Source organism: Camelus dromedarius, chromosome 13, assembly GCF_036321535.1.
Source record: "Camelus dromedarius isolate mCamDro1 chromosome 13, mCamDro1.pat, whole genome shotgun sequence".
In the NCBI taxonomy this organism is placed as follows: Eukaryota; Metazoa; Chordata; class Mammalia; order Artiodactyla; family Camelidae; genus Camelus; species Camelus dromedarius.
This window is the reverse complement of record NC_087448.1, coordinates 9,472,857-9,485,578: the sequence shown is the minus strand read 5'-3', so window position 1 is coordinate 9,485,578 and position 12,722 is coordinate 9,472,857. Positions and strand designations below refer to the sequence as shown.

Below are 12,722 nucleotides of genomic sequence, written 5' to 3'. Positions count from 1 at the left end.
TCCTGGAGGATAAGAAGGTGCAGTCATGAGCACCTTCTGGGAATAGGGAACAACAAGTGCAAAGGCCCTGAAGTGAGAGAGGGCTTATCGAACTCAAAAAACAGGGAAAAAGGATGGATAGGGCTGAGATAAGGCTGCAGATACTGTCAGGGGTAAGGACTCAGGGTTATGGTGAAGAATCTGGGTTTTATTCTAAATGCTTCTGTCAAAAGTTCATAGATAAGAAAAATAAAACCAATGAGTCACTGAAGTTGTAATTAGTGTTTATTGTGCACACTGAAAAGACAGTAACCAGGAACGCTCAAACCAAAACATGGAATGAGGCTCAGGGGTACATTATTATAAGGCAGCTTATTTAGTGAGAAAGTAGTGACTGTTTATTTTTCACAGTGATTGGTTGTAAATATTAAAATTTTCTTGAATGACAGGGAATAATTGGTCAGTGGTTACTTCATATCGACCTTGGAAGATCGTTCAAATTTTGCTTATGATTTCCAGAGGCATAAGCAAGAAATGACCCAGGTCAAGTCATCTTGTAAAACAAGCTAAATTAGGCTTTGCTTGTATAATGAAACTGTTTTTGTCTGCTTAGGGAATTTTCAAGTTTGGCCTCCGTTTGTTTTTTATTTCAAGAGCTTCCTGTTAGAAGCTACCAAAGAGTTTTAAGAAAGGAATTGCTGTGATAATAACAATGAGAAGTAATTAACACTACTGAGCACATGCCCTGGGCCAGGTGTGGTTTTACGCTCTTTACGTACATTAACTCAGTATATACTTATAATAACGCTAAGGTGAGTACTGTTTATATTACCATCTTATAGGAAGAAACTGAAGCAGGGAGAGGTTAAGTAACTTGCCCAAAGTCAGCCAGCTCAGAAGCTCCGTTTTAACACGTGAGCATTCTCCTGATTGTGAAGCCAGAGGAGTTGTATTTGTTGACGGACTGGCAGGGAGGTGTTGAAGAGTTGTGTTTGCTGCCCCGTGTCTTCAGCAAGCATTTCTCTGGCCCAGAAAGCTGCCAGCAGGTATCTATATTCCTTAATAGATTAAGTGTTAACCCAGGCGCGCACATGGCAAGGCTCAAAAACTTTGTTAGGTAGTATTCTAACAAAACAAAAAAAGCACAAAAACAATAAAGAGATCCCTAGAAAATTTGACTAGTCTGGCTGGGAAAATGCAAAATCTCTCAAAAGGGGCCCAAAAAAACTCCAGAAGCACGAGAAAGGTTGGATTCAGTCACCAAAAAAACGATCAAGAAGGACTCCATCCGTTCGGACTATGCTCTGCCTCGCGTTACCGCCGGGAAGGGGCAGGAGCGCAGAACGGGGAGGGCATGGCTTGCGGGGCCTGGGCGGAACGTGCGCGGGGCGTGGTAACGTGGGGGCGTGGCAATGGGGGCGGGACGAAATGGAGACGGACATAGCGGGGGTGGGGCCCGCACGTTGGGAAGATGGCGCTGCATCTGCTGAGGAGGGCGGCGCGCGGAGTGTCAGCGGCGGCGCTGCCGAGGCTGTGAGTGCAGGTCCCCAGTCCCCCACCACTCGTCCAGGCTCGCCGAGAGTCTGTTCCCGGCTCAGCGCCTCGGGCCGGGCGCGGCCTCCCTGGTCCCTGGCGGGAATCCCCTCCGGCCAGGAGCAGCGTGCGTCTCCCACGCGCGGGCTCGACCTCTGCCAAGGTCGCCGACGCTCCGCGGGGGTCGCCGCCACTGTCTGTGCCTCCCTGTGGGAGGACGCTTGCTTGCGCCCGGAAAATGGGTACAAACGTTGGATCTCTCAGACCCAGAAAACAAAACTAGCGTCCCCATACGTGGAAACTGAACGTGTGGGTGTTGTATGAAAGGGGACCTGGAATCAGCCCGTGAGAGGCTGCTCGCCTGATGATTAAGAACATCCTCCACCTGGTGGTTCAGCCTAGCGGTTCCCAGACTGTCTGATCTCAGGACCCTCTTACACACCAAGAAATTATTGAAGACCTCAAAGAGCTTTTGCTTGTATTTGCTGATTTTTTTACGGGTTTTCAAACAAAAATTTGAAATACTCATTTAAAAATAACAAACCCATTTAAATTTAAAACAAATGGCATCTTTAATGAAAAATAACTATTTTCCCCAATGAGTGCATGTTTTTATATTTTTGAAAATCTCTTCAGCTTAATAAGTCTTATATTAGCTGTTTTGGAGGAAACTTACCAAGAAATTCCAGGCTCATGCACATACTAGTTGGAAAAGGGAGGACCTCAAAGACTCCCTCAAAGGGTCTCAGGGAACCCCCAAGGTGTCCTCAGATCACACTTTGAGAACTGCTGGTTGAGACACATAAGGCTGTCTCATTCTATTCCCTGACCACCATGTGAAGAAGCTGTGTAACTCGTTTTTAAAGATGAAAAAACAGGCTTAGAGAGACTAAGTGACTCTTAAAGCAGAGAATGCAGAATTGGGTTCAGAAACCAAGTTCATGGTTCCTGGTCTGGAACTTTTTTTTTATCGGCTTGCACCGCGCTTCTTGACCCACCGGTGTCCCACGCCAACACCCGCCTGGTCTTAATGCATCCCACCTTCCCGTGTCCTAAACCTGAGCCTGGTAATTGTCCTGGAGCCTCTGAAGGGGTGTATCTTGATCCTTCCAGAAAGTCCCTTTTCTAGCCTGTGAAGGCGCCAGCTTCTGTGGCCTGTTCAGTAGCGGGTCTAGTGACCTCACCCACTCACCTAACTTCTTAGGCTCTGGAGGCTTGGTTCATAGTACTCCTTACCTCTTAGCAAACTGGCTCTTTCTCGGCACACCTACACACCCTACCCGGCCATGGCAGCAGACTTTCAGGCAGGGCATTTCCCATAGCCCATACCCCAGGTGAAATCCTGTGCCTTCAGAACACATGGGGATGGGAGACGTAAATATGCCAAAGGTCAGTTTAGGAGAGTCTGCCTAGAGTTGCCTTAATTTCTACCCCAGTTGGGTTGCACTTCAGCCTCAGGCCAGTGGACCTGCTTCTGGTGGCTTTTTTTTTTTTTTATAGAGTATCAGCACCATTGTGGATAGGCACGAACCACTCCTGACCCCTCTTCCCAGTCCTCCAACATTTGCCCCTGTTGTAGTGCTGTTTCTGACGCTTCCCTGCCCATCCTGTCTCCAGCCCTGCAGCAATCTGGCCACTGCTCAATTTATGTAAATACCCTGCCTTCAAATTGGGGCAGCATAACTCCCCATGGGTAGGTGTGCTGTCGCGAAGGATATCTTTTAAATCCTCTTAGCTGCCAGAGCAAAGAAATGTGTAAATAGTAACGTAGGCATATATACTCATCTATAAATATTTCTGATGTAACCATCTGTATCTATATTAAGCTAAACATGAGTTCATACTGTCTCCAATCTAATCCATTTCTACATGGCTCATTCTAGCCTCCTTACCTTGCTCGTTTGTAAATTTTCACTCCAACAGTGAGAAACCAGGCGCCCACCATGTGCCATGCAGTTACTCAGTCATTCAGTTTCAGCATACACAGGTAGCAGTATCTGAAATATTAGACCATATTCCATGAGAAAACCCTGTATCAGCTGGAGCCCAGTGCTTAGGTGCAGTTCCTTTCCCTTCAGCCTTAGAGGCTCCACTTGTTTCCAGATTTACTTAGGTTAGCACCTTGTTCTCCCATTCCCTTCAGTGAGGCCATTTCATACATTTGTAATACGGTTAGATTCTCTTGTCACAGTTTGCATTTTTTCCTGGGATCCCCTTATCTGGCAGATGATTTTTTTTTCAATTGCGCATATTAAGGTTCACTGTTTTGTTATAAAGTCTATGGGTTTTGAGAAATACATAATGTCATGTATCTACTGTAGCATTATCATGCAGAAGAATTTTACATCCCTAAACATCCCTCTGTGCTTCACCTGTTCCTCCATTCCCCTTTCCTTCCAAATTCCTGACAAGCACTGATCGTTTTACCATCTCTATAGTCTTGCCTTCTCCAGAATGGCATGTAATCAGAGTCATACAGTGTCTCATCTTTTTAGGCTGAGTTCCTTCACTTAGCAATATGCATTAAGGTTTCTCTGTGCCTGTTTGTGGCTTGATAATTCATTTCATTTTAGTGCTGAATAATATTTCATTGCATAGACGTACCACAGTTTATCCATTCACCTATTGAAGGACATTTTGGTTGCTTCTAGTTTTTGTTGATTATGCATAAAGCTGCTGTAAACATTTATGTGCAGATTTTGGACATAAGTATTAAAATCAATTGGGTAATTACCTGGGAGTATGACTGTATGGTAAGACTATATTTAGCTTTGTAACAAACTGTCTTTCAAAGTAACTACCATTTTGCATTTCCACCATCAATGAATGAGAGTTCAGTTGCTTTGCATTCTTGTCAGCACTTAGTATTGTCAGTTAAGTTTTTTAAGCCATTCTAATAGGTGTATAGTGGTATATGTTGTTATTTTAATATGTTAATTTGTTTTAAGTTGAAATTCCCTGAATCAAATGGTGTTGAGCATCTTGTCATAAGTTTTTTGCCATCTGTGTATCTTCTTTGTTGAGGTGTCTATTCAGATCTTTTGCCTGTTTCTTATATGAGTTTTTTTCTTATTGTTGAGTTTTAAGTGTTGTTTGCATATTTTAGATATAAGTCCTTTATCAGATATATGTTTTGCAAATATTTTTCTCCCAGTCTGTGGCTTGTTTTTTCATTCTCTTAATAGTATGTTGCACAGAGCAGAAATTTTTTATTTTAATGAAGTCAGGCTTATCAGTTTTTTCTTTCATGGATCATGCTTTTGGTGTTATATTTAAAAACTCATTGCCAAATCCAAGGTCATGTAGATTTTCTCCTCTGTTTTCTCTAGAAACTTTATAGTTTTATATTTTATACTTAGGTCTAGGATCCATTTTGAGTTAATTTTTATAATGTGTGTGAGGTCTGTGTCTAATTTTTTTTTTTTTTGCATGTTGATCCAGTTGTTCCATCCCACTTGTTGAAAAAACTATCCTTTTTCCATTAAATTGCCTTACTCCTTGTCAAAATCAGTTGGCTGTATTTGTATGGGTGTATTTATGGACTCTCAATTCTGTTATATTGATCTGTGTGTGTTTTCTCTAATATCATGCTGTCTTTATTACTGTAGCTTTATATTGTCTTGAAGTCAGGTAGTGTCAGTCCACCAACTTCAGTCTTCTTTCATATTGTGTTGGCTATTCTGAGTCTTTTGCCTTTCTCCCTATAAACTTTAGAATCAATTTGTTGATATCCACAGAATAGCTTGCTAAGATTTGATTGGGATTGCTTTGAATCTATAGATTAAGTTGGGAAGAACTGATATCTTAACATACAGGTGGTCTACAACTTAATGATGGTTTGACCTATGGTCTTTTAGCTTTATAATGGTGCAAAAGTGGTAAGCACTCACTAGACACTGTACTTCGAATTTTGAATTTTGATTTCCCCAGGCTAATGATTTGTGGTATAGTACTCTCTCATGATGCTAGGCAGCTTTCAGTCAGCCCCACACTAGTAACGATAAATAACTGATTCACTTACTACCATTCTGTATCCATACAGCCATTCTGTTTTTCATTTTTAGTACAGTATTCAATAAATTACATGAGATAATCAACAGTTTATTATAAAATACGCTTCGTGTTAGATGATTTTTCCCAACTGTAGGCTAATGTAAGTGTTCTAAGTTCGTTTGAGGTAGACTAGATTAAGGTATGATGTTCAGTAGGTTTGGTGTATTAAATGCAGTTTTTGACTTACAATATTTTCAACACATGATGGGTTTATTGGGACGTAACCCCATTGTAAGTCGAGGAGGATCTGTATTGAGTCTTAAATACATGAACATGGAATTATCTCTCCATTTATTTAAATATTCTTGATTTCTTCATCAGAGTTTAATAGTTCTCTGCATATAGACTTTGTACATGTTTTGTTATGTTTATACCTAAGTATTTCATTTTTTGGAAAATGAAAATTTTAAATTCCAATTGTTCACTGCTGGTATATTGAAAAGCAATTGACTTTTCAATGTTAATTGTGTATTGCAAAACCTTGTCATAATCACTTACTCCATTTTTTTCAATTCTTTGGGAGTTTCTGCATAGGTAGTCGTGTCATTCACAAAGACAGTTTTATGTCTTCCTTCCCTGTATGTATACTTTTTATTCCTTTTCTTGTCTATTGCATTAGCTAGTGGTTTTAGCAAAATGTTAAATAGAAGTGATGAGAGGGGACATTCCTGCCTTGTTCCCAGTCTTAGGAAAAGCATCCAGTTTCCCACCATTAAGTCTGATGTTAGCTGTTAAGTGTTTGGTAGATGTTTTTATTCTCTATTTGCTGAGGTTTTTTTTTTTTTTCCTGACATGAATCAGGGTTGGATTTTGTCAAGTTCTTTTTCTGTAATCAATTGATATGAATATGATTTTTCTTCCTTAGCCTGTTGATGTGGCAGATTATTTTAATTGATTTTTGAATGTCGAATCAGCCTTGTATACCTGGAATAAATTCCACTTGGTCATGGCATATAATTCTTTTTCTACATTGTTGGATTTGATTTGCTAATATTTCGTTGAGGGTTTTACATCTATGTTCATGAGAAATATTGGTCTGTAGTTTTCCTTTCTTGTAATGTGTTTATTTGATATTGGTTTCTATATGTCTCATGTCTTTTTTGTTCCTCAATTCCTTTTCTACTGATTTCTTTTGCATTAAGTGAATATTTTCTAATGTAATAATTTTTATTCCTTTAATGATTTTTTTACTATTTTAAAAGATTTGTTATTGTTTTTAAGTGGTTGCTCTAGAGCTTACCATAAGCATCTTTAAAAAAAATTGTGGTAAATTGTATATAACATAAACTTTGCCATCTTAACCACTTTGAGTGTGCAATTTAGTGACATTATCCCGTTCACAGTGTTATGCAACCACCATCACTATCTCTAAATTTTTTTCATTACTCCAAACAGAAACTTTGTACCTATTAAGCAATAACTCCTCCTTCCCCTGCACCTGATATTCTGTAATCTACTTTTTGTCTGTCTGAATTTGCCTATTTTAGGTATATCATATAATTGGAGTCATGCGATGTGCTCTTTTGTTTCTGGCTCTTTTCACTTAGCCAGAACTTAATGTTTTCAAGATTTTTCCATGTTGTAGCATGTATTAGAACTTCATTCCTTTCTGCAGCTGGATGATATTTCATTGTATGTATAATTACCATATACATCTTAACTTATCAGAATCTACTTTTGATTTATACTAACTTAATTCCAGGAGACAGAGAAATGTTACATCTACATAGTTCTATTCCCTTTTCTTCTTTTTTTTTTTTTTTAACTTTTTTTTATTGAGTTATAGTCATTTTACAATGTTGTGTCAAATTCCAGTGTAGAGCACAATTTTTTAATTATACGTGAACATACATATATTCATTGTCACATTTTTTTTCGCTGTGAGCTACCATAAGATCTTGTATATATTTCCCTGTGCTATACAGTATAATCTTGTTTATCTATTCTGTGTATGCCTGTCACCCTTTTCTTCTTGTTTATTGTTATACATATTACATTTATATATGTAACAAATCCCATAATATATTGTTATAGTTATCATTTATATAATTTTCATCTTTTAAAGAAACTTGGAGAAGGAGATGCAAGTAAACACACATACAGTTATTTTTATAGTGTTTGTTGCAGTAACATTCTTATTTACTATTCCCGGTTCTTTTGGTTCCTGTGGATTTGAGTTACTGTCTGGTGCTATTTCTTTAGCTCAGTACATCTTTGCTCCTACCTGCCTCCTTTGTATTGTTATTGGCAAATATATTACATTTCTATATGTTATAGGCCTAACAATACAATTATATAATATTCTTTTATATAGTTGCTTTTCAAATTAGGTAAGAGAAGAAAGGAGCAGAAGTATGCATTTAAACTGTGTTTTGGTAGGCGGATGTAGCTCGGTGGTAGAGTGCATACTTAGCATGCATGAGGTTACAGGTTCAATCCCTAGTACCTCTATTACCCCCCCAAATGTAATTACCCCCCCAAAATAATAAAAGAAAATATAAACTGTTTTATAATTACGCAGTTACCTTTACCATTACTCTTTTGTGTTTGTGTGTGACTTTGAATTATATTCTGGGATTACTTTCAGCCTGAAGAACTTACATTAGTATTTCTTATAAGTTGGGTCTGCTGTCAACTGCCCTGCATGTGTGCATAGCCTTTTAGATGCTCAGGAATGTGTCAGAGCTTTTCAAAGTCCCCTATAGTCATCTCATTCTCCAGCTTTTCCTTTTAAGCTTTGTCATTAGCCTGTTGTTTGCCCCAAGTGTTATCCATCATCTCAGGTAGCTGTAATGTCAAATAATTGCTTCTGATGGGTTTCAACAAATGCCTTCAGGGAAAATGCTGTTACCAGTGTTCGGCTGAGTCAGGTCAGCCTTGCAAGTAGGGTCTTCCAGGAAACCACCAGACAGGTCAGATAGTGATAGCCCTTTGGGAACAGGGCTTTGAAAGAGCTCCAGTCCTGCCCTGCCCCTCCAGTGGCTGCCAGGCTGCTAGTTTTCCCTGTGGTTGTGGCTTTTGGCTTTCAAGGCTACTACCAAACTGAGGAGAAGGATATTGACCTGAAACAAATAGAGTGTCAGATATTTCTCCATCAAAGATGGAATTTTTTGAGATCAGCAGGGAATTGCAATTGCATGTCTGCAACCATGACAGTACAAACGCAAGTTCCCGCAGGACAAGGGAAGGAGAACACTTTTATAGAGAAGGAAAGGGAGTTGGGAGGGCTGCAGGAAACAAAGGGCCCATGGCTTTTCATTGACTGAGTCCTTGCCAGGAAAGAAGAGGAGTTGTTCTCTTCCTGTTGGGTTTTGCTTTGGTGCCAGGGCATGAGAGCGCCCCCTTCTGGTCTCCCAACTTTATTTAATTGAAGTTTCTGTGTAATTAATTTTTCACATTTCCACTTTTTGATCAAGATCTTTCTCTGAAAGCATCACTGATCAAGAGTCAGGTTTTCTAGTTTCAGTGGCTTTTTGTCCCTCAGTGTCAGGAAGGACCTTTCCTGGGTATAGCATTTCATTCAGAGGGAAAGTGCACAGATTAGAAATTAATTAAGGTCACATTTGAGTAACAAAGAGGGGCAGGAGGGGGAACTCTCAGGCTTTTTCTCTAAAGTCCATATGTTAACAGGATCGTAGACATTGGAGATCATCTGAAGTGTTATGTCATCATCAAAGATTTGGCAACAAACTTCCTGGTCCAGACTTCTTGGGAAAGCTGTCTCATCAGATGTCGTCTGTTCCAATTTCAGGAAATCTTTACTTCCAGGTCACCAGATGACATGCAGTTTCATTCAAGGTTTGGTGCTTTCTTTAGGTGTGTCACATGAATCCAGGCGTCTATTCCTTGGAGTTTGGTGGCACAAGGGTTGCTTAACAGTACTTGATAGGGGTCTTTTCAGTGAGACTGAAGAGTGTTCTTCTGAAGGTGTCTTTTCCAAAAGACAAAATCTCCAGGTTGCAATATGTGATGCTTTATCTTCTGAGAGTGCACTGCGAGAAGATTGCTGTACCAGAACATGGTTACTTTTAACAGCACCAATTAGGTCTTTGCAATATTGGAGTATCTCTCCTTTTATCAGTTTTGGGTCAAAAGGTCCCACATTCCAGGAAGCCCCTCTGTTCCAGGCAAATGAGGATGGTTATTTACCTTAGAGGTAGAGAAGTGAAGGGCTAAAGGATGGAATAAAGATGATCGAAGATGGTAGACCAGAGGTTCAAGAATTAAAGCTAAAGCCTTCTAATCGCCTCCTGAAAGAATGAGGTGGGAGAGAATATTCACAATGCTTGAATGGAGAAAGAAGGGCCCCTGCTAGGGAGAGGGCTGAAGAAAAGAGAAAGAGAGAGGAGACTGAGGAAATAGGAAATATCATAAAGAGGTATATAGGGAGGAGGGTCTAGCTCAAGTGGTAGAGCACATGTTTAGCGTGCACGAGGTCTGGGATCAATCCCCAGTACCCACCTAAAAATGAAGAAGGAAACCTAATTACTTCCCACCTGTTTAAAAAAGGGGGTGGTGGTGATATATAGATCAGTAGCCTAGGGGCAGGGGACATGCCCATGGGCTAGACAGAGGAGCTGATGGGAAGTGAGGTATCCCAGAGCCAAATAGTGGGCAGCAGCCAAGCTGCTGAGCAAGAACTGAAAGTGGTAGCTGGGCTTGAACTAGAAGGTGGGTGGTGCCTCCTGGAGAAGATGTAGCTGTGGGGAAATTCCCCGCAAGGGGCTGTTTGCCAGCAAGGCCGTGTCAAGCCTACTGAATAGCGTAAGCTTTGCTTGTGGACCCATTCTAGCTGTGTAGAGCTTCTACTCCCGCTGTGCCATTACCTGTTACAGAGTTTTGCTGTGGACCAGAACCATCTGTGTGGGTGTAGGCTGAGGGGAAGGACACTGGATAGCCCAAGGCGGAGGCCAAGGGTCAGGAGGAAAGGCTGGGACCTGAAGATGAACTCTTGACTGAAAAACTTTCACCCTCTACCCCCAGGGCCCCATAGATCCAGAAGGGAGTTGAGGGCAGTTTCATCACATGTACTTTTCTCTACGCTGAATAACTGTAGCCACCAAAGTCTCTGTCCTCCCAGGGAACTCTCCTGAGTGCCCCTGTTTTGCAGAATGTTTGAGTGGCATAAGCACTTCATTATTCTAGGAATTCTCCATAGTGGTGCACTGAGGATGGAATATTCTCTGAAGTTACACTTGAGACTTAGAAGGTGAGGACACATGCTTGGTTGTGGTTGAGCTTGGCGGAAGACATCCTATGTGATCAGTGAGGTAGGATCTAGAGTGGCCGCCACCGCTCCGGATCGGCACTTTCCTGAGGTGGTTATTTTCTCCAGTGATGGCTTTGCAACAGCCAAGTTCTGATTGATGTAATTTCTGAAAACGGCCTTTGGTCACGGTTTCCTTAACTAAACATTGCAGTGGCCGCTCTGTAGGAGCTGCCATTTTATGTGTGACTCCCTGTGGGGAAGTCCACAGGTGCATGTGGCTAAGATTTTAGGAAGGCAGAGAGAAGAAAGCTGGGCTCCTTGAGGAGTGGTTATTGGTGGGCTTGATGAATATTCTTAACATTGGAAGAGCTGTTAATTGTAAAAACAATATGCTTTCCTGACTCTAAAAGCAACTGCTGTGTTCTGTTACATGTTTCTTATTTATTCCCCTATGCATTGCTCATGATCTTGACAGGTTAAGTTTAGAATTTTATCAGTCAATAAAGAAAATATCAAGGGAACAGTATTTGTGTTTTCATATAGGTCACTTGGGTATGAATTTAAATCCATTGTAATTCATACAGGTTTAATTTATTTCATGTTGTTACTTGAACATTTTATAGCTTGTCAATTAAATAACTCACTTGAATGGTGTAGATAGTAAGTGGGCCCCAGAATTAAGATTCCTTCCTTCCTTCTTTCCTACCTTTGTCTCATTTTCTCCTTTCTTCCTCCCTTCCTTCCTTCCTTTTCCAACCATAAGCCAGGTTTTAGGTGGCTTTTTATTTAGTTGCTTTGATTTTATGTTTTGGTTAAATTTTAGGATGTTCACCTAATCTCGGAGTGTTGATGTTCACTATTGTTCAACAATTATCACATATATGTTTGTTTGTATATAACCATAGTTGTAGTTGGTCTATTTCCAAGTTTTCTTTCTTGGGAAATGCAGAGCTAAATGTCCGTATATCCAGACTTCTGTGGCTGGCCTTACTTACGTCCTTGGAGGTAATTTCTGTATGTGAACTTGCTGGGTCAAAGTGTGTGAATATTTTAAGCCTTTTGATACTTGTCAAATTGGCCTCCAGAAATGGTGTTAGATACCTGTATTGCAGTATGGCTTTTGGAAGTTATCTGCCCATTTTCCTTGACATCAGCTGGCCCATGTACAGTAAAGTAAGCACGGACTGACCTGTCTTGCTGGTTGCACAGCTGGCATCACCAGACCTAGAAAGAACCCCTCCCCTGGCTGTTAGCCACTGGTGGCTTTTCCCTCTGTGGCCTCAGCTGTCACACTGACCCAGCCTACAGTTGTTTTTGTAAATGGCCATGAAATTTTACTTCTGCAAGTTCTCTTTAGAATTACACCACATGTAACATCTTCCTCTTAGGCTTTGACATTGAGAAAGGGCCTGATTTCATAATAAAGGAATCAAAGCCAATTTCCACGAGAAAGTAAGGCTTCTCTTGTAAGAGGATGCTTGGTAAGGGCAAGTCTTCCTTAGCTATTTCCCATACTGTATTCTGACTGAGAAGGCACAGTGAACATAGTGCTCTGTAAGTATTTGCAGAGCACTTCAAATACTAATACTCAGAACCCCAAAGTATTGAAAACTTTTAAAGACAAGGCTTTGTGCTTTATTGTCCTTGCCACCCCCAGTAAAATGAGGGTCACAGTTCAGTGCTTGACTGTGTTTGCTGTTTAACTGAAAGTTCGAAATTGCTAAAAACTTGTAAATTTTTCAAATAAGGGCCTCTCTATGAGCACTTTTAAAGTCTATACGGTCATTTAAACACATCATCGCGTGCACATGTATACGTTGTACCGCTTTACAAGTAGTGCAGGCTTATTTGGAAGCTCCTGCACTTGACTTGTCTTCTTACTTAATCTCACAGTATTCTTTGTGAGAAGGATGATACACCCACTTTACTTTTTGGCCAAATACCAAAA

At 40.5% G+C, this 12,722-nt stretch overlaps 1 protein-coding gene across 2 annotated transcripts in view; it reads left to right on the top strand.

The window, feature by feature from the left end:
* Nucleotides 1-1,410: 1,410 nt before the first annotated feature.
* The window catches only part of CLYBL (citramalyl-CoA lyase), a 205,543-nt gene continuing 194,231 nt past the window's right edge, over nucleotides 1,411-12,722 (top strand). Inside the window, exon 1 of one of the 2 annotated variants that reach the window (XM_010980250.3) lies at nucleotides 1,411-1,512. In XM_010980250.3, coding sequence (XP_010978552.1) covers nucleotides 1,451-1,512 — 62 coding nt within the window. In that variant the 5' untranslated portion in view covers nucleotides 1,411-1,450. The remainder of the gene's footprint in view (nucleotides 1,513-12,722) is intronic. The other variant, XM_010980249.3, reaches the window with a different exon arrangement.